The sequence below is a fragment of the Acomys minous genome (genome assembly GCF_964271855.1).
Source record: "Acomys minous genome assembly, chromosome: 15".
NCBI lineage: Eukaryota > Metazoa > Chordata > Mammalia > Rodentia > Muridae > Acomys > Acomys minous.
Window position 1 is genome coordinate 99,143,876 of NC_140497.1, and position 21,336 is coordinate 99,165,211.

The 21,336-nt window shown below is 53.2% G+C and overlaps 1 protein-coding gene across 1 annotated transcript in view; it reads left to right on the top strand.

The window, feature by feature from the left end:
- Positions 1–2,454: 2,454 nt before the first annotated feature.
- Positions 2,455–21,336, top strand: part of LRP1 (LDL receptor related protein 1) — a 69,625-nt gene continuing 50,743 nt past the window's right edge. The window contains exons 1-10 of the mRNA XM_084759046.1: positions 2,455–2,591; positions 4,682–4,801; positions 6,735–6,863; positions 6,983–7,246; positions 16,296–16,458; positions 16,568–16,790; positions 17,973–18,162; positions 18,342–18,485; positions 19,641–19,877; positions 21,118–21,298. Coding sequence (XP_084615172.1) covers positions 2,525–2,591; positions 4,682–4,801; positions 6,735–6,863; positions 6,983–7,246; positions 16,296–16,458; positions 16,568–16,790; positions 17,973–18,162; positions 18,342–18,485; positions 19,641–19,877; positions 21,118–21,298 — 1,718 coding nt within the window. The 5' untranslated portion in view covers positions 2,455–2,524. The remainder of the gene's footprint in view (positions 2,592–4,681; positions 4,802–6,734; positions 6,864–6,982; positions 7,247–16,295; positions 16,459–16,567; positions 16,791–17,972; positions 18,163–18,341; positions 18,486–19,640; positions 19,878–21,117; positions 21,299–21,336) is intronic.

Here is a 21,336-nt window from a genome sequence, read left to right on the forward strand (position 1 = left end):
GGCCTTTCCTGCTTCCTCTCATCGGGTGTGTGGGCTAAGAGCAGCCAGTCTCTAGCTGGTGTGTGTGGACCTTGCTCTGTGATTTTATTTGCCATGACACAGCTAGGAGTGTCCCCCTCCTGCTTCAAAGTACTCGGCATGGTGCCTGGCGTGAGTAGCAGCGGCACCTTGGATTTCTCCTTTGGCTGCTACCCGTCCCCAAAGCTGTATCTATCGGCTGGGGTATTCTTTGTCAAAAGGAGGTAACCGAGCCACCCGTTCCTTCAAGCGTTTTCTTCTTCCTGGCTTTGAAGCTTCACTGGCTGGTGCTCAGTGAAGTGGCCTTCAGGACCTGCCAGGTACCCTTCTGCCTTGAATCTCCCAGGCCAAAGGCTACAGCTTTTGCACAGTGTCTGTTCGAGAAGCCCCACCCCTGCACCCTTCCCGACAGCCCCGCTTTCCCCTGCCCCCAATAAGTGGTGTAATCAGAGGCAGCTGTTTAAACTGGGCGAAAGGTCCCCACCCAAACCTTCACCCTGCCAGTGGCCAGGAGAGAGGGTTTGTAGGGTGGAAGGACTTGCTGCCAGTCCTGGGGCCTCCACCTTCAGTATCTCCCCTACATGGCCAAGGATGGCCAAGGTCTAAGCATGCTGCCTTTTCTCCTGGGCTTTGTCTGGCTCTGGTCCCATCCTGTGTCCTTTCCCCATACCTCCCAGCCATGGCTGTCAAGGGTAACTCTTGGGCTGGAAATGAAGCCACCTGTTCTCCTTTTCCTCGCCCTGCATCCTGCCCTGGGGGGTAAGAGCCAGGGTATTAAGCCTGGAGCCTCCTCTCTTGTCTCCTCCACTTCCTCTCCATGTGTTTGACGCCGTGCCTGTGTGTTGGGAGGCTGGAAAGCCGCGCAGAGGGGCTAGAGCTCATGCTCTCTTGTTCATCTTTCCTTCAGTTTGATGCACACCCCATCTTATATAATCCCCCCCCCCCCCCCCCCGCACACACACGCATGTATTCCCACACACGCATTCTCCTGGACCAAAACAGATACACACAGCCCCACGGGGCACAAATACCCACCAGGCCAAGGCACAGGCAGGTCTGCATTGCCCAATGTGGATGCTCCCAAAAGCGGCTGCGGGCTCACCAAACGGTATGGAAGCTCCCTTGCCCACGCCCCGCTTCCTGCACAGGTGATACCTGTCTGGCTCGACCTGCACCAGCACAGTTGCAGCCTCTCGTACCTCACCTGCTGGGACCCTTGGGTGTCTTCCCACCTCATCCTTCCTCCCATCCAACTGTGGAAGTCAAGAGGGATGTTGTCTGTAGGCCACAACTTCTGACCTCTCCAGGTCTTTCTACTGGGTGTCTGCTCTGGGTTGGAATTCTAAAATAATAGTTTATTTGAAATGCAGTATAAATCACATATATAGTTTTGAAATTTCCAATTAGTCTTTTTTTTTTTTTTTTTGAGCCAGGGTTTCTCTGTTTAGACTTGACTGTCTTGGACTCCTTTGTAGACCAGGCTGGCCTTGAACTCACCTGCCCTTGGCCCCCTCCCTCCACACCCCCACACCCCCCAGTGCTGAGATTAAAGGCATGGGCCACCATGCCTGGCTAGTAGTCACATTTTGTTTAAAAAAAGAAACCGGGTGATGGTACACGCCTTTAATCTTAGCACTCAGGGAGGCAGAGGCAGGTGGATCTCTGTGAGTTCGAGGCCAACCCAGTCTACAGAGTGAGTTCCAGGACAGCCAGGGCTACGCGCGCGCGCGCGTGTGCGCGCACGCGCACACACACACACACACACGAAACCCTGTCTCAAAAAAACAAAATTAAAAAAATAAAATAAAAGTGAAATTAATTTGAATATTTTTTATAAGATGCACTCAACATATTATTATTATTATTAGAGGTCTTTTGCCCTCTTTTGATATTTGATATATCAAAGACTATTTTTATGTGGTGTTGACTTAGCACCCGTGCTGTGCTTGAGAGCTGCATATGGCCGGTGCTGTGTACGTGAGTTGGCTTCACGTCTAATCTTAGTGCTTCACTTGACACTCAGCTCAGTGCTCCGAGAGCACAAGAAAGGTGGTTTGTCTTTGTTTCTCGTCTGAGCTCCGTTCTGCCAGGGACCGTGTTGCCTTAAGCTCATCAAAACCTTTCACGTCTGCCTTCTGCCTGTCTCCTGATTTATAGGCTAGCGTGGCTGTAGCGTCCAGTAGTCATGGCGTATTTAGAAGCAGGCCCTAGCTTTCCCCTTCACGCAGCTGTCCCCAGATGTGTAGCTACCGTGAGCTACAGCGGTGCGGCTGTAGGCAGAAGGGTCCATCTGGTCCATAGAACCCTTGAGATCGAAGATGTCCAGCTGTCTGAAAATCCCAGTCTTGGTTTGTTCCTCACCTACCCACCCAGCACAGAGACGTAGGCAGCTGCCTCAGGCAGCTCGGTCATGCCGTCGTCTCGGTTTGCTCACAGGTCCACAGAGTAAGCCCAGAGATGTCAGCCGAACGAGCACAACTGCCTGGGGACCGAGCTGTGCGTCCCCATGTCCCGTCTCTGCAACGGGGTGCACGATTGCATGGATGGCTCCGACGAGGGCGCTCACTGCCGAGGTAAGGGCCCCTGTGCTCTCCCGTGCCGAGGATGTGTGATCTCTTGGCTCAGCATTTGTGTAGGCTGGCCAGTTCACCATCCAAGGACGACCCTGAGCCTTAGTTGGTATGAGGCCTTGTACTTCTCCAGTGTCCGGGCTCGTCAGTGAAATTAGTGGGCACCTCAGGCCTTGGAGATTGATCACACAGCCCTGTGGGCTTCAGCTTTGGACCTGACTGGGCACTTCTCTCTAACTATGTGTGCTTGGATAAGTCACTCCTTTTTTTTTTTTTTAAGTCTCTCCTTTTCAAGTAAGTTTTCAACATTAAATGAGAAACCAGTGTTTTTATTCCTGTTTTTTTTTTTTAATAGTGGACTCGTTTTTTCAAAGGCTTTCCTATCTGACTCCTGAGTTGTGGACGTAGAGCACCACAGGTGCCAGGCTCAGAGCTAAAATAGCTAGGGACTGAGGGTTTGGTTCACCAACTCAGCAACAGCCCTAGAAGGCTCCGTCTAGAACTGCAAATCTCAGAGGGGTCCAGAAGCTACTCTGGTCTTTCCTAGCAGCGCGTACCTCCTCGGAGCTGGTTGAAGGGAAAGATTTGGGGCTGAGGAAGGAACATTTGTGACAAGGTGTACTTCTTAGCAGTTAGAGAGGATGTGGGAAGTGACACAGCTTCAGGTCTGACTGTTAGAGAAAGACTAAGCCTCCTCTTCAGCCCTGGGCCCTGGGCCCTGGGCCTGGAGCAAGCAGTGTTTGACAGGCCTTGACGAGGGTAGTCATGGGAGTGGGTGGTGGGGCCAGTGTCATATGTCCTACACATGTCAGAAAACATCTGCTTGTGGGAGGAGACACATCTGGATCCCTTCGCTTAGGCACGGACTGTGGAGCGAGGGAGTTTGTGGAAGAATTTTTTTTTTCCCTCTCCTTTCTTTTGACGGATTTCTTATGGAGCTTTTGAGATGAGACTCAGGAAGTAAGCGTTGGGCTACCTTCGGCCCGCCCCGTGGCCAATCTTGAGCAACACTGTGTCCTTCTTGAACGCCTTTTTAGTTTCATAAACAAACAAAAGCTTGACTTTCAACCTCCCCCAGCATATGAGGGGCGTCCCTCCCAAGACTTCTGAGTTTCCCACAGCAGGCAACATTTTCACCCTTGGCAAAAGGCGCTAACCTTTGAGCTCTCTGGTCAGAGTGGGGCAGAAGGAATAACTGAGGATTGCCCACCCCCACCCCCGCCTCATCCCAGCTCCCCCTGGCAGGCTTAGTGCCCTAAACACCTTAGCTGCTCAAGCCACTCTTTCCTAGGTTGCGGAGTGAGGCACATGGACAAAGGGGTCTTTGTGGCCTAGTCGCCTGGCCCCAAGCAAGACCTTAATTGGGTCGCTGGTCTGAAGGGGGGGGGCCCACTGTTCTCACACCTCTCCCCTCCCCTGTCTTACTCCCTCTGTCTCCCCTGTGGAACTGGGTCATGGCAGAAGGAGGGACCCATTTTATCCCTCCTCCTCTTCCTCCATCTGGACTCTGGGTAGGTCCCTCGGAGGCGCCCCCCCCACACACACACATAGAGCTCAAAGATGACTTAAACCAGGACTTCTGCCTGTTCTTCATCCTCAGCTGGAGCTGATGTCATAACTCCCTTAGGTGCGAACCCAAGGCACAATAAAGGGACAAGAGTCACTGTCTCTTCTTGTTGATCCCATTGAGATATCAGAACCCACCCCAGGGGAAACACACATGATGCTGAGGGGGGGGGGCGGGGGAGAGACCGAGACAAAGAGAGACAGACAGACAGACAGACAGACAGAGACAGAGAGAGAGAGACAGAGGGACAGAGGCAGAGAGACAGAGAGACAGACACAGAGAGAGACAGAGACAGAGCGCGAGCAGGAAGAGGCAGGTGCCAAGCCTCAGTCGGCTGCGTGACCTTATGCCTGACGCGTTGGCCCTTTCTGGGCTTTTCAAAATACTGCAATTGCTTCCCCAGCCCCTCCCTCCCTCTCAGACAGGGTGGGTCTTGGGTCTTCAAAGGGGTTTCTGATGGGTGACTGGAAACGGAGGAGGGTCTGTCTTGGGGTGGCCTGAGTGTGTCTCTCTTGTCCTTCTGCAGAGCTTCGAGCCAACTGTTCTCGGATGGGCTGTCAGCACCATTGCGTCCCCACACCCAGTGGGGCCACATGCTACTGTAACAGCAGCTTCCAGCTGCAGGCTGACGGCAAGACGTGCAAAGGTCTGTGAACACAACCGTGTGTGCGTGTGGGATGTATGCGTGAGGGGGCTGGCTGCCGGGTGGGTTGAAGCAGGCCTGGGCTTGGGGAGGAAAAGCTAAAAACGAGGGTGGAAGGGGGCAGTCAGGGCATAGTGGGGCTACCAGCCCTAAGCATTGCTTTCAGCAGACCTTTAAAAAGTCTTCCACAAATTGTAGATGGCGTATGAATTTTGTTGTGAAAAAAATTAAAATGTTAGCCAGATGGCACTGCTCACACCTGTAATTCCAATACTTGAAAAGCTGAGGTAGATGGATTGCTATGAATTCCTGGCCAACCTGGGCTACAGAGTGAAAACCTTTCTCAAAAAAAAAAGCATTACAGATTAAAACAAAGTTGTGGGGTTTTTTTTTGGGTTTTTTGTTTTTGTTTTTTGTTTTTTGTTTTTTAACAAAGTCTCTTTGGTTCTGATACTTTCCATCTCTCTGGAGGTCAGATCTCCTAGCAGTGTTCTCTGCCTCTTTGCAAGCCCGCCCCCACCCCCACTGTGCACACGGACTGGCCAAAAACCTAATTGGAAGTACTGCTTGTGTGTGTGTTCTTTTCCCATAAGGCAGGCCACACTGGAGGTATCATTTACAGTGTTTCCCACTCCTCAGTATGTTCTAGGGATTTTTTCCCCCACCTCATGGTACTATGTAGCGATTTACCTCATTCATTAAAAAACCACTGTGACGTGTGAGTGTTACCACAGTTTACTTGGCCATTTCCCTATTGATGAGTAAGATGTTCACAATTTTCCTCTGTCACAAACAATGCAAATGTTTCTGTCTTAAATTGCCTGCTTCAAGTCTGCACAGGTTCTACTACGGCAGCTACATCCTTGGCCTCTCTAAGTCATGCTCCTGAAACTGCCCTTTTGCGCTTGCTTGCTTGCTTCCTTCCTTCCTCTTAATGTGTATGAGTGTTTTGCCTACATATATGCATGTGCACCATATTCATACCTGATGTCCGTGGACAGAAGAGGGTGTCGGATCCCCTGGTGATGGTTATGGTTGTGAACCACCATCTGGGAATTGGGAACTGAGCCCAAGTCCTCTGCAGGAGCAGCAAGTGCTCTTCACCACTGAGCCATCTGTCCAGCCGCTCTGTATTTTTTTTTAATATTTATTTTTATATGTATGAGTGTTTTGCCTACATGTATGCATGGTACCACATGCATACTTGGTGCCTGAAGAGGTCAGAAAAGAGGGCGTAGGATTCCCCAAAACTGGCATTACTAATGGTTGAGTCACTGTGTGGGTGCTGGGTACAGAACCTGGGTCCTCTGGAAGAGCTGTAAATGTTCTTAACTGCTGAGCCATCTCTGCAGCCCCTTGCTTTTTATTTTTAATGCAGTGCTAGGGATCAGACCCAGGGCCTTGCACATGTCAGGCAAGCACCCTGCCACTGGCACACACCACAGTCCCTCTTTGCCTTTTTTTTTTTAAATCAACCACACTAGTCATTTTTCCATTACACTATCTCCTGTAACCTAAGCTTTTCCTTTTATTTCTTTTATTATAACGTCACCCTTCTATTTATTACCAGAATGTAAGTTTCATGAAAAGCAGTAATGTAGTTCTGTTTTCAAATTCATTCATCTTCTGTACCTGCCCTGTTATCCAAGAGTGTTTTCTCTTTGTTTGTTTTTCGAGACAGGGTTTCTCTGTGTAGCCTTGACTGTCCTAGAATCACTTTGTAGACCAGGCTGGCCTCGAACTCACAGCGATCTGCCTGTCTCTGCCTCCCAAGTGCTGGGATTAAAGATGTGCGCCACCACTGCCCAGCCCAATGTGTTTTCTGAATGAAGGATAACAGTGCACATGACAGATCAGAGTAAATTTCAAAACCCCAGGCTGTAGCTTTGCACTTTCTGAACTGGAATCAATTCTGCCGTCTCTTCTTTCCCGGCAGATTTTGACGAATGTTCACTCTATGGCACCTGCAGCCAGCTTTGCACCAACACAGACGGCTCCTTCTCGTGTGGCTGCGTGGAGGGCTACCTGCTGCAACCAGACAACCGCTCGTGCAAGGCCAAGAATGGTGAGTGGGGTGTGCCTGTGGCCGCAGAGCCGGAGACCTGCAATGCAGCTCCCCAGTGCACAGTGGCCTCAACAGTCAGGCGGCCCATCCCGACTGCCCTTTCTCTGTCCCATCCTCAGAGCCAGTAGATCGGCCCCCAGTGCTACTGATTGCCAACTCCCAGAACATACTAGCTACGTACCTGAGTGGGGCCCAGGTGTCTACCATCACGCCCACCAGCACCCGACAGACCACAGCCATGGACTTCAGTTACGCCAACGAGACCGTGTGCTGGGTGCATGTCGGGGACAGTGCTGCCCAGACACAGCTCAAGTGTGCCCGAATGCCTGGCCTGAAGGGCTTTGTGGATGAGCACACCATCAACATCTCCCTCAGTCTGCACCGTGAGTCACTCAGAGGGGAGAGCAGGGGAGATGGGCAAGGCGGGCCCTACTTGGAGAAACTAGATAGCCTAAGCCCTCTTTGGGGGCAGAAGTCCCATCAAGAGCCTTCCGACAGAGGCTAAGACTGGGTGGTGGGTGGAGGCGGGGCTTATGCCTCTTTGGAGCAGGAGCAGAGAACTATTCTTCCATTGCTCTCTGAGCTCTGAGCTCGTGTTCACATCTGGTTCGGGGCTAAGGGAGGCTGCCGCGGGAGAAATGAAGGCCAAGAGGGTAATGAATGGTCACTCTCCAGAGACCAGGGACTGTCCCATCTCTGGGAGAGGAGTGTTGATGAGACGGCGGCGGAGGGGGCTTCCCACACAGCAAGAAGGACCGGAGAGAGGGTGTTAAGTATAGCTGAGGAGCTGGAGCCTGGCTTGGTTTGGGCTTCCATGAAGTGTCAGGAGTGTGGCCAGAAGTGACTTCCCCCGCCGCTGGGTAGACGCCAGGTCCCTGAGCCTATTTCCAGTCCATGGCCGTGGCCGTCAATGAGAATAAGGGAGGAGCTACCAGCCACTTGAGCAGTTAGGATGTGCTGGTCATTCTCACGCGATGAGCTTGTGTGTGGCTGAGTGTAGGTCCGCTCTGATGCTGTCACACAAACAAACAAAAAGTGCTTCAGAGTCAACAGTCGCATTCCCAGAAAGCCGCACGGGGCTGAGGGGGAGGTGTCTGGCTTGTGTGGTTGATCTGTCCCTAGCCCTCTGACCTTGAGTGAACCAGAACTCCCTACCTCAACTGTGGTTCCCTAAACTGCATAATGGGTTGATGCTGTTCTGTCCAGCCCTGACAGCCTGCAGTGAGAGCTAGGGGAAAATTTCAGTACTTGCTGATGAGCCTTTGGGTTACGAACTTTGGGTTGGGTCCTTACAGTTTTGTTTTGTTGCTGGTGCTGAGCCCAGGGGCCTCACAGGCAAGTGCCAAGCATGCGCTCTGTGGCTGGGTATGCCCCCAGGTTTCATAGTAGGTCTGTAAGTTCTTTTCTTCTGGGCCTGTGAGGCTCCCAGACAGAAAGCAAAGGCCCCATGAGGTTATGGAGGATTCAATTTGAGTGAGAGGGGCCTTTTAGGGGCTGGTGGAGGACAGAGGAGCCCTCGCCCCCTCAGGATAGCCCCCTCAGGATACTGCTAGGACAGCAGCCTCCAGCTGCCCGGTGCTATTAGTGTCCAAGGCGCACCTGTGGTTGGATGGCTGCCCGCTCTTCTGGAGTGCACGGCTGAGAGCTGCCGGGTGCCTGAGGGCTGAGCAGCTTGAGGAGCCCTACGTGGTGTGCTTGGAGCGACTGTCCTTCCTGTCAGTGCTCCTTGCCCACCGTCTCATTCAGTGGGCCCGCTTGGGCAAAGAGACGTGGCAATGGCAGGCCTTTCTCCAGTCTTGCCTCAGGGCCAGACAGTGAGTGGTACACTGGGTAGGTGGCTATGCCCTCGGAGAACCTTCTCAGCTTCTGCCCTGGCCTGGCCCATTCTCCTGACTTCCTCCTCAGAGAAGCAGGAAGTAACATTGGGTAGCCACCCTCGGGACACAGATGGGCCTTGCCTCTGAGGCTTCGGACCTTCACTGGGCCTCTGGGGCAGAGTCCAGGAATCTGTAAGAGACCAAGGTTCTTGGGGGAAATCCTGTAGGGGAGAATTGATCGGGCTCCTGGGGTGGGGATGGGGGGGGCAGCTTCCATTCCTCCCTACCTCCCTCGTCCCCGCCTCCACTCCTGACGCCAGAGTGTCTGGCTGTCACCCTGAGGATGGTTGTTTGCTCTTATCCCACAAACTAATTATGGGCCCTGGGCTGAGAATGTCGGAAGTGTCTCTGTAGCACCCTCCCTTCCCCCACCCTTAGTACATCCCCTTCCTCAGGAGGAGGCCTGCCCTGGGGTCAGGGAGCTCCAGGAGCCCAGGGTACACACCTGCACAGAGGACTGCTGTCCTGTAATTAGCTCCCTGGAGGATGAAGGACTTTCTGCCTTCTCCGTCCTTCAGGGCTGCTCTCCTGAATCCTCCCAACCTTCTCAGTGACTAGGACGTCCCTGAGGCCCCTGGGGACAAGCCCAAGGCGGTGGTGGTGGTGGTGGGTGGGTGGGTGGGGGATCAAAAAGTTGGGGTGTATGCCTTGTGATCGAGAGGTGGGGAGCCAGTGAGGACAGCCTACTGGTGCGGGGAGATAGGGGAAGCCTGCCTCAGAAAGGCCTCTGCAAACAGAAATAGCTATGAAGAAGGAAGGAAGCTGGGAAGGGAGCCTGTTCACATGGGTCCTGAAACATGGGGACCAGTCTGCTCTGCATCCTGAGAGCCTCCTGAGGGCCCCTCCAAGGCCCGTTATTTCTTCCTTCTGATGGCTCAGGCTACTGAATCCATCTCCCTTAGCCCCAGGGTTGCACTGACCCAGGGCTGGGGTGGCTGCCTCTTCTCCCGCCTTAGCTCAGACCCACTTCTGCCCAATGGACTGGGACACCTAAAATTCCCAGGCCACGATGGGCGAGAGCAGAAAATAAGGGAAAAGAGCTGTGCACTACTAGGACCACCTTTAAAAAAAAATTGAGAGACAAGTCTTCCTGTATAGTCCTGGCTGGTCTCTTGTTTGATATGCAGACCAGGCTGGCCTTGAACTCACAGAGCTCTGCCTACCTCTGCCTCCCTCTGCTGGGATTAAAGGCGTGCATCACTACCACCTGGCCCCAACAACTGGTTTTTTTAAAAGTGGTTTCTGGGAAGAGAATTCAGGTCCTCATGCGCCAGGATTAGCACTGCTGGGTGAACCATCTCTCTGCCCCTAATCAGATAATAAAAAAACAAAACAAAACAAAACAAAACAAACCTCTGTAGCCCAGCCTAGCCTCAAACTCCATCACAATCCTCGTTTGTCGGCCTTCCGAGGGCTGAGATTGTAGGTGTGAGCCACCATATCCAGCTGTGACCTCCAAAATGGTAAATAAGCAATACTGTAAACTATATACACATATATGTTAAAGGAGCTTTTATTCTCCTGATGTATCCTCGTACACATTCGTATTTCGAAAGTGATGCGCAAAAGGCTTAAAGTTCTGAAACTGAGTCCCAAGAGGGTCAACAGGCCTGATATTTCCAGAGCCCAGCAGTGGCCCCTCCCATTCTGCCTCTTTAGTGCCCTGTGTGTGGTTCAGTCTACGGAGCCCTTCCCATCCTTGCTCAGCATGGGTTCCTCAGCTGAAGGGCCCCTGTCTGCTCCCATTCCCTTCCTGAGGTCTCTCCACTGTAAGAAGGGTGAGGCTCTGGGCCGGTGAAGCTGCAAAGAGAGTGCTGGGCGGACATAGTGTTTGATGACGTTGTTCCGTGTTGTACTGTGTGAGACAGGGAAGTCTGGGGGGGGGGGCAGGGGACATTTCTGAGTCTCTGGGGGTGTCCTTCCTGGGACATGCCCCATGAGGCGGGAAGGCCCAGAAGAGGACCCATATGCTACAGGCGCCAGGGTTGCAAAGCAAATCCCCAAGCCCAACTGACCAACTTTGTTTTTCTGTCCCTTCTCTCCACTTTTTGGGGTGTGTGTGTTTGTGTGTGTGTGTGTGTGTGTGTGTGTGTGTGTGTGTGTGTGTGTGTGTGTGTGTAGTGGGTAGATGTGTTTTTAAAATGGCCACAGGATTTCTAGAGAGGGAGACAAACGGCAGCCCTCCTCGGTCGGTCTGCGATCAACTGAAAGCGGAGTTGGCAGTGCGTCCTTACCCCCTTCTCAGTCCCATACTGTTTACAGACTACTTCACAAGCTAGACAGCATGGCTTATACCTGCAGTGCCAACATTCAAGGCAGAGGCAGGAGGACCGTTAGTGCGGTCCAGGCTGGCCTGAGCTACAGAGTGGAAAGAAAGAAAGAGAGAGAGAGAGAAAAAAAAACTATCTAAAATAAACCTACACAAAACACCCAAATGGAACACTTCCAGAGGTCACATCTGAAAGGCCCACCTCCTCTGGACTCCCACAGGGTGTCAAGGCATGGGGCAGCCTAGCCACTCTACCCTCTAGTCCTGGCCCCCCACACCCTGGCACCTCCCCCCTTCCCAGTTTCCTAGTCACTAACACTTTCTTGCTCCTCCTCCCTGGGCCAGCACCAGCCCTATGTCTCAGATCCAAGGCCCAGATCCAGCCTTGTCCTCTCCTTCCCGGCTGTCTCCTTGAAGTTGCCTCCCAAGCCAGCCTACCCCCCAGCTCTGTCCTCCCTGTTCTCAGCAAGACGGACGTCTCAGAGCCCAGTGAGAATGTCGCAATCATGTCAAGACCCTAAGTCAGGCAGTCAGAGCAGAGTCCAGGCGTTCCATCTGTGGGGTCCTGGCTGGATGTACAAGCAGAGGCGGGGTGCGGGGTGGGGGTGGGGCGGGCACTCAGGGAATAAGTAACCAGTAAGTTCTGGACTTACTGGTGGAACACGAGGAGCTGAAGGCAGGATTTGGTAGCAAACAGGAACACGAGGCCAGGCCGGCCTCGCTGCCAGCTCCCTCAGTGGGACTGCCAGTGTCCACGGCCAGAGAACGGACGGGAAGGGATGATGACTCTGCAACAAGAGAGGGAGGAGTCGGCATTCAGTAAATATTTGCTAAACTAATCAATACTTGTGTGTGAGGCACCAGAGAGGAAAGGTAAAGACAGTTTCCGGCATCGGTGGTCAGGTGGGAGCCTCGATGAAGGGATGAAGGGAGCTCCTGGGGTCACTTTGAGTGGGTTAAGTTCCTGTGTACAATGGAGTTCATCTGTGTAGGGAGGGTGCCTTCCACTCTGAGGAGAAAGTGTCTTCTCAGTGTCCTTGTGGGACAAGAAGAGTGGTTGTTGCCCCATGCCCCACCCCATTGCCCACCTTTCGTCAGGAGGCCACAGGTTGATGGAGACAGCGAGGAAGACTGGGGTTAAGGAAGAGGGTGCTATGGATGGACTGCTGTGGGCTACCTGCCCCAGATATACCATCCTGTTTACTGACGAGAAAGCAGGCGTCGAGTGACTTGCCTATTGACGGAGCCCAGCAGGACCCAGGGCAGAGCACAGCATTGGAGGAAGGGTGGAACAGATTAGAAAGAAGGCCACATCCCTGTGTGTCTTCTGGGGATGTAGCTAGCGGAGAAACGGGGCTCTTTTCATCATTAAGAGGCTTTGGTGCCTGTTCTGTCCTCTTTGGGCGTGTGGATGTATCTGGAGATATTTTCTCAAGGTACAAAGACCCCCTTTCCTGCACGCAGATTTCCTTAGTTCACAAAAGCGGCCGGAGCCATGTAACCGAAGCTAAGCTCTCGGGAGTCTGCTGGGGGCCGTTGTTTCTGGGAAAGCAGCCACCGCTTAAGAAATACCTCTTGAGCAATGTGGGTGACGGAGAAGTTGAGAAGAACTGGAGCTGTGTGTGCCCAACTGAATGTCAGGGCTGGAGCTGCAGCTACAAGGGGAACTCAGCGCTTGCAAACACTCACACACTCACCCCCCCACCCCCACCCCCAGCGCCCAGGTCTATTCTAGGGCCTGGGAATGAGCGTCCTTCCGTCTTCCCATTCACCCTGCTCAAGTCCTCCCCCACCCCCCCACCCCCCCATCCCTTACTGGACCCCATCTCCCCTCCCCACCTCATCAATGCCCGTCCACCACCCAATCTCTCCCTCAGCACGCATGCGTGCCTCCTTCTCCTTGGGTCTGTCAGAGCTGTCTTAGGGGCCTAGCGCCTTTGGCCAGAGTGCCTCTGGAGGGCAGGAGGGTGTTCCCGGACAAGAAACACAAGCAGCCGCTACCCTTCAGGGTCTTTGCTGTGTTGTGTTTTGGGTTGTTTGGGTGGGTGGGTGCAGCTTCCTGTGTTTGGTTGGTTGTTTTGTTTTGTTTTTTTTTTTTTAGATTTTGTTCACTTTTAATTTATGTGTCTGCGTATGTACACTCACCTGTGTGAGTTTATATGCATCATGTGTGTGTGGATGCTGAGGAGCTGGAGGCAGAGGCAGCTGTGAGACACCTGATGTAGGTGCTGGAAGCTACAGCCAGGTTCCCTGAAAGAGCAGCACACCATCTTTCCAGCCTCTGGTTGGATTTTGTTTTTGTTTTGTTTTGACAAAAAGTCTCTTGTCCTGTCTCATCCTGTCCTTCCCCCACCCCACCCCCCACCCTCACCCCGGCCTTGGAGCTCACTGTGTAGCCAAGGCTGGCCTTGAACCCCTGACACTCCTTTCCCTACCTTCTCAGTGCTGGGGTTATAAATAAATGTTTGTCACTGTGCCCAGCTTGTCCATCATGCCCACACACCGTCTAGGTTTGTGAAGTAGGAGTACTTAGCTCCTCTAGGCAAAGGCTCAGGCTATCGGACCAGGGCTAGTACCCCAGAGTCTGCTCACGGGCAATGACGAATGGCACCCCCTTCCAGTACATTCTGTCTCCCTGCCTGGCTTTGGAGTTAGTAGCCTGTGGCTGGGGATTGCTGGGGGGTAGGGGTGAGTTGCGGGGAGCAGAGGAATCTGAACTTTGGGAAAGAAAATAATGTGATAGAGCGGGCTTGGGTAACAAAGGAGTTTTGCTTGGGTCTAATAACCTCCAGCTGCAAAAATACCAAAGGGGAGGCCAAGCTGGCTATGGACGTCAGTTCTCGACAACTCCTCACCGGCCGCTCAATGGGACAGAGGCTGCTTGGCCTTTGGGGAGGTGAGGAGAGCCAGCCATGGGTGGGCCGGGACTGTCACTACACTTCTTTCCCAGAAGTGGTAAGGGAACGCAAGCCAGGAGAGAGGCTCTCTCAGGTCCTCCCACCCTGCCCCCACCCTCCGCCCCCACCCATCTTGAGACTGGGCCTGAGTATGAAGCTGCATCTCAGAGCATCAAATCTCTGCAGGCTTCTTCCTCTTTTCCTCTTGCTGAGGGTGGATGGGGGAACAGGGCCAGGGTGTTGCCAGGCCTAGGGCTGGGCAGTGACTCAGGGAAGCCTGAGGAAGTTGGAGGGAAGATCGTTTGTGCCAGCTGGTGTGGGAAAACAGATTTGACTGATGAACTTTGCACACATGCCAGCGGCCCCCAGACCCCCGCAGCGCCCACCAAGTAAAGGGCACACAGCCCTGTTGATTTTCAGCTGCCCTGCTGGCTGCCTGGGGCCTGCAGGAAGGTCTCTACTTTGAGACTTCAGTTTCCTTTGGAGGCAGCCCAACGGCTTCATTTTAATCTGGTTTCTCTGTGGTAACCGGAGTGTGTGTGGCGGCTTGGTTGCCTTAGACTCTCACACTGAGCTTTCTGCCTCTGGGCCCTGTTCTCCTCATGGTCCTCTGCTACCCCCGTCCACCCCGCCCCCTCCCTAAGATGGGGTTAGGGTTAGGAGCCCAGAGGAGAGAGGATCTGGGTTTGGGACCGCATCAGCATTTAGAGGGGTTATGCCCTCATTCTTGTGACCTCTTCTCCAGTGGGGTGGCTTTTACCAGAGGGGATCTGAAGAGGAAACCATTTACGAGTGACTACTTTCCTTCTCCCCCCCTGCACCATCCCCCCCCCTCGGGCCTCAGTCCTGTGACTGTGAGTCAGTCACCCTGTCCAGCCAACTTCCCTGGATGCCACGTTCCTGTTCCCTGTACCCCCCTCCCATGATTAAGAAACTTCTCCTGGCTCTCCACACCCCAGGGGAGGGAGGGGGATTAGGGAGGAGCTAGCAGAGCCCATCATTAGACCTGTAGCTTCCAGGCACAGGAATCCCTAACCTGGCTGAGCCAGAGGCAAATTAGTAAGATGTCTACTTGTTGAAATCGTGCACACACACAAATAGTGCACACAAAAGTCTTGGCCTTAACACCATCCCAGCTGTATTTGAAAGGGATCAGTTGGGGGGTGGGGGGGACGACATCTTGGTGTTGTGTTGGGAAGGAGGCCAGCAGCTGTTCTTGTCCCCAGATTTCCAGCAGTCATTCGTTGACTCGCCTGCCTCCTGTGGCGCCTCACGGCTTGGAGCTTGGAGCGACTGTGGTAGCCGCTCTGTGCTGAGCAGAAGCTCCTCTTTCTGCTTCTCCTGGTTTATCTCCAGGGTCTTATCTGCACCTTCCTCCTGGGCCCTTTCTACCTCATTTCCCATTCCTTCCGCACTTCCCTGGGATGGGAGGGGATTGCGTAACAACACGGAGGAAACAGGGACTCGAGGGCAAGAAGAAGTTTGACTCACGTTACCGAATCCCAGCCTTGTGCCACCAATCTTGTGTCATGCCGTATGGACTTAATATTTTGAAGTATTTTTCTCCAAGCTGAGTTCATTTACAAACATTCTGCTTTCCAATATGTATGTGTGTGTGTGTGTGTGTGTGTGTGTGTGTGTGTGTGTAATTTATGCAACATGTACAGCTTCCAGCCAGCACTTCTTGTTAGTATGAAATAATTAGACTTTTACCATGTAAAGCAAATATAAGTCAGGCCCAAACCAAAGATGTGCTGTTTTGGTTAGCTAGGGTGCTCTTATCTCAAGTAAAAGCAGATTAAAAAGAAAGTATTGGGTAGCCTGGCGTGGTGGCGCACGCCTTTAATCCCAGCACTTGGGAGGCAGAGGCAGGCGGATCGCTGTGAGTTCGAGGCCAGCCTGGTCTACAAAGTGACTCTAGGACAGCCAAGGCTACACAGAGAAACCTTGTCTTGAAAAACCAAAAAAGAAAAAAAAAGAAAAAGAAAAAAAAAGAAAGAAAGAAAGTATTGGGGTGAGCCGGTAGCCCTATCCTTCCACCTCTTGGCACTACCAAAAAGCTATTTTTTCCTTTTGAAGGCAGGATTAGAAATGGGACATTAGCTGTCAGTCAGCTAATGTTTACCTAGACCCTCTTGCTCATGACAGCCCTGAGCCCGGGATGGGGGAGGGGAGTGACTAGATTCAGAGACTTCTATGTGGAGAGACCAGAGACTTGGAATCACAAAGAGAATCCAAGTACGACTCTGCCGATAACACTCACAGGAGCTCGGGGAAGGTGGCTGCCGCTGGCTGGAGGAGGATTAGGCCCCAGAGAAGGCGAGCTCACAGGAGGGCCGAGCGCCTGTGGGAGGGTCTGTCCCATTTAGCTCTTTCATTCATCCTCCAGACGTGGAGCAGATGGCTATTGACTGGCTGACAGGAAACTTCTACTTTGTGGATGACATTGACGACAGGATCTTCGTCTGCAACCGAAACGGGGACACCTGTGTCACTTTGCTAGACCTGGAACTCTACAATCCCAAGGGCATCGCCTTGGATCCTGCCATGGGGTGAGAGTGGCCAGCGGGATTCTGACCCTGGGAAGAGGAGGCAGAAGCTATAGTGGGAAAGAGGGGGGTCCCAGGACCCGCACCCCATTTAACACGTGTGCACCCACAGGAAGGTTTTCTTCACTGACTATGGGCAGATTCCAAAGGTGGAACGCTGCGACATGGATGGGCAGAACCGCACCAAGCTGGTGGACAGCAAGATTGTCTTCCCGCACGGTATCACGCTGGACCTTGTCAGCCGCCTTGTCTACTGGGCGGACGCCTACCTGGACTACATTGAGGTGGTAGACTATGAGGGCAAGGGCCGGCAGACCATCATCCAAGGCATCCTGGTGAGAGAGATTTTGTCTGAGGTTACACTGGAGGAACCATTAATCGGAGTCTTATGGTGAGGGGGGAGACCTTTCTGGGGGCACTGATCTCGCCGCCTCCCAGTAAGCGTAGACAGCACGGGAGCGGGGTCAGCCTCATGCCTTCTGGTGGCCGTGGCACCAGCAGGAATGTGTTAGAAGAGGAAGGATATGGCTTCTGAATCTTATGGGAACAGTCATTCAAAGATATCTTTTACTTCCTTTTTCTTTTTTTTTTTCCTTTCTTTCTTTCCTTTTTTTTTTTTTTTTTTAATGCTTAAAATAACCCCTGGGGGATGAGCAGGCAGTTGACACAAACAGGGTTCAAAGATGTTTGGTAATTTGCCAGAGGTTACACAACTGGGCAGCAGCAGCAGAGGCAGCAGCAGCGCTCATATCCAGGCAGGAAGTCTTGCTGCTCAGTGGTGGAACCTCCGTTTTGGAGTGGCGTGCCTGTGCAGCAGCAGCAGCCGCTATCCCTGGGGCTTTGCCTGGAACTTTTCTGGTTTTAACCCCTTATGTTGGGCACGTTAAAGCATCTGGCTGCTGTAGGCTTCCTTGGGACACAAGCGTGTACTCAGTCAGACAGAGCAATTCTTCGTGGCCAGGGAGGTTACGGCCCGAGGGTAGCTCACCTGGAGTTTGCAGGGAGCGTAATTCTGCAAGGGACACTTTTCCTGTCCTCAGTGGGTGGGATGGTCCACTGGTCAGCACACCGGGTGCTGTATAGCAGTGTCACCATACAGGCAGAGGGGGAAAAGCTCTCTTAGAAAACTCCAGAAGAAGCCTTTAATCCCAGCACTCGGGAGGCAGAGGCAGGCCTAGTCTGCTAAGAAAGTCCAGGACAGCCAAGGCTACACAGAAAAGCCCGGTCTTGAAACTGCCACCTGCCCCCACCCCTGAAATAAAAAAGAGAGAAAGAAAGAAAAAGAAAACTCCAGAAGTTCTTTAAAGAGGCACTTTGTGAGGGATGAGCAGGACATTGACGAACAGAAAATTTCCAGAACAGAGGAGACCAAAATGTTAGCCATCATGTTAAGTCAAACTGGATGGTGACGCTGGGAAAGTAGACAATGGAGTTTGGGTGGCAGCCACAGGCCTGTTTGGGGTGAAGGAAACACTCCTTTCATGTCGCTGACCAACCCTGCCCGCCATCCTTCTCAGATTGAGCACCTCTATGGCCTGACTGTGTTTGAGAACTATCTCTACGCCACCAACTCAGACAACGCCAACACCCAGCAGAAGACGAGTGTGATCAGGGTTAACCGCTTCAACAGCACCGAGTACCAGGTCGTCACCCGTGTAGACAAGGGTGGCGCCCTGCACATCTACCACCAGAGACGTCAGCCCCGGGGTAAGCGGTCTCCCCGACAGGGCTCCCAGCTCAGGGTCATAGCCCTTAGGAACCCTTTACTCCTTCGCATCTGTCCCAAGCTACCAACCGCGGCTTCTCCTCCCATGGATACCCTCGCCTCCACGACCCCAGTTCCCTTAACCCTGAGGAGCGCTGACAGCTCTCTGCTCTGCCCCCAGTGCGGAGTCATGCCTGTGAAAATGACCAGTACGGGAAGCCAGGTGGCTGCTCCGACATCTGCCTGCTGGCCAACAGTCACAAGGCGAGGACCTGCAGATGCCGGTCTGGCTTCAGCTTGGGAAGTGACGGGAAATCATGCAAGAGTGAGTGGCGGGGAGGGTTGGGCAGGTGGGCCTGCTGGCGAGAGGGATGGGCCTGCAGATGTTCCCCCCACAACCCACTGCAGAGAGACAAAAGGGCAGAGATGTAAGGGACCCACATCCGTGGAGAGCAGCAGCGCTGTTCCGTCACCCGTTCACTCAACAGACGCCCACGGGGTGTTTGACACTGTTTTGGCAAAGAAAGGTGTGTGAGGAAAACAAAACAGAAGAAGAGTTAAAATGGCAGTGAGGGCCCATCTGAGGATATGATGTCTAAGCCAAGATCTCTGTGGTTAAGGGAAGGTGGCCAGTCACATGACCACCTGGAAGAGGAACATTTCTCAGGGAACTTAGAGTTCAAAGGCCCTGGGGCCAGTGTAGGGCGTGGAGACCAGTGGGACCAGTGATGATGCAAGCAAAGGAGGTGAAGAGAATTTCTCTCTGGAGCAAGACGCCTATGGCACTGCGGGGAAAAATGGCGTGTGACTGGGCCCATACTGTGCAGCTTCTGCTGCGCTAGGCAGAGGCCGGGCAGCAGGGAAGAGGCCAGGAGGCTATTTCTGTGACACGGGTTAGAGTGATGTGGTTTTAGGCCAGCATGGTGGCAGAGGAAGTGGTGGAAAGTGACCAGATTCCAACATATTTTGCAAGTTCTCCTTTTAGGCCCGGAATTTCACTACTGAATAGTGGACGCATTAAAGCGAAAACAGGCTACCCTCCTCCAACCTCCCATCTGAGCTGCTCATGTCGAATCCTCAGGCCACAGTGGCATAGGGCTAGAGTGGGGCGTGCTATCCTGTGTTTTCTCTCACTGACTCGGGAGTCCCGTCTGCTCCCTGTCTCCTGACCCAGCACACACAATGCACTGCAGCCCCTCAGACCCAGATCCAAAGCTGGGTGGTGACCATGTGTGCAAGTGCATGTGTGAACACGTGTGTGTGGATACATTTATGTGTGTATGCACATACATGTGTGCATGCATGTGTGCTTGTGTATATATGTGTGCGCGTGCATGTGTGCATGCATGTGTACTTGCATGTATATTCGTGTTTGTGTGTGTGTACATACATTGCATGCATGTGTGGCACACGTGTGCCTGTGTGGTGCATGTGTGCCTGTGTGTGTGTAAAAACTATATCCCCTCTGTGCCCACCCTAGAGCCTGAACATGAACTGTTCCTCGTGTACGGCAAGGGCCGGCCAGGCATCATCAGAGGCATGGACATGGGGGCCAAGGTCCCGGATGAACACATGATCCCCATTGAAAACCTTATGAACCCACGGGCTCTGGACTTCCATGCCGAGACTGGCTTCATCTACTTTGCCGACACTACCAGCTACCTCATTGGCCGCCAGAAGATTGATGGCACTGAGAGAGAGACCATCCTGAAGGACGGTACGGGTGTGAGGAGAGGGAGGTGTGTGTGTGTGTGTGTGTGTGTGTGTGTGTGTGTGTGTGTGTGTGTGTGTGTTGGGGTGCTCCTGAGGGACGTGATGCCTGGAACAGGAAGGCATCAGAGGCTTAGACTTCTCCTCTGCCGACTAGCTGGCTGGGCCGGTTGGCATGGAGATGAGGGGATAGACAGGTTGACCCCTCTGTGACCCCCTTCTTGGCTGAGCCAGAAAGAGTCAGGAGGATGGATGGGTTAGGCAGTGTGGGCAGCCTTTGCCAGCCGTTGGGAAAACTCAGGGTCTCTCTGCCATTGGCTCAGAGCCCTGGAGCTGTGTGCAGCATACAGCCAGGGGAGGCCAGAGGCCCTGAGTCAGAGCTGGGCCTGCCAGATCAGACAGGGCCCATCCACCAGGGTAAATGCATATTGTCTGTGCGGCTGGATCTCTCGTGGCCACGGAAACCCGCACTTTTACGCGGCCTGAGAAAACTACGTCCTATTAATTCCATTTAGTCTGTCCCTCTGACCTACTTTGGCAGGCCCAGTGTGTGGTAGCATCAGAGCTTTCCCCATGATGGCTTCTGGGCTGTGTGTGTGTTTTGCCTCAGAACTGTATTTTGGGGCCTTAGGATCTTGTTCTGTAACCAGTCGATCTGGCTGATGCCAGCCACCACTCTGCACCTTGCTCCCCACCCTGTGTGCAGCTCAGAGAACCTCGGCAGTCAGCAATCATAAGATTGTGTGGAAATCAAGGGTAACTCCTGCCCAGGAAGAGATTGGGGTTCCCTATACAGGGAACTGCTATTTAAGGAATACTTGAGATGAAGCCTTTGGCTAAGGGGAAGAAATAAAAAATAAAAAAAAAAAATAACTTCCTAATTTATTTATTTTGTGAGCTCAGGGTTTTTGGGCCTAAGATGTTGCGTCACACCCGTGCTAGGAACCAGTACGCATTGCCTCAGCTGTCCCCCGAAGCACAGGTCCAGACATGCCCTCACCCGAGAGCCCACACGAGTCACATAATTTCCTGGCTGCCCCGTGCGGTTTTCAGAGACTGACACAACACAGAGGTGGCAACTAAAGGGTCTTCTCCGTGCCTCCCCAACCTCCCTCCCCGCCCCCCATGCCGTTGGCCCACCATTCAGGACACGCCGTGCCTCCTCCTCCCCCTGCCTGGCCACCGTCACCCCCTGCTTCACGTGTCCTTTAAGGGTCACCCTCATCGCCCACTCTACCCCCTCACAGGCATTCACAATGTCGAGGGCGTGGCTGTGGACTGGATGGGAGATAACCTTTACTGGACGGATGACGGCCCCAAGAAGACCATTAGCGTGGCCAGGCTGGAGAAGGCTGCTCAGACCCGAAAGACGCTAATTGAGGGCAAGATGACGCACCCCAGGGCCATTGTAGTGGATCCACTCAATGGGTGAGTCTGCCCAGGCCTTGGGGGTGTGGGTGGGTGGG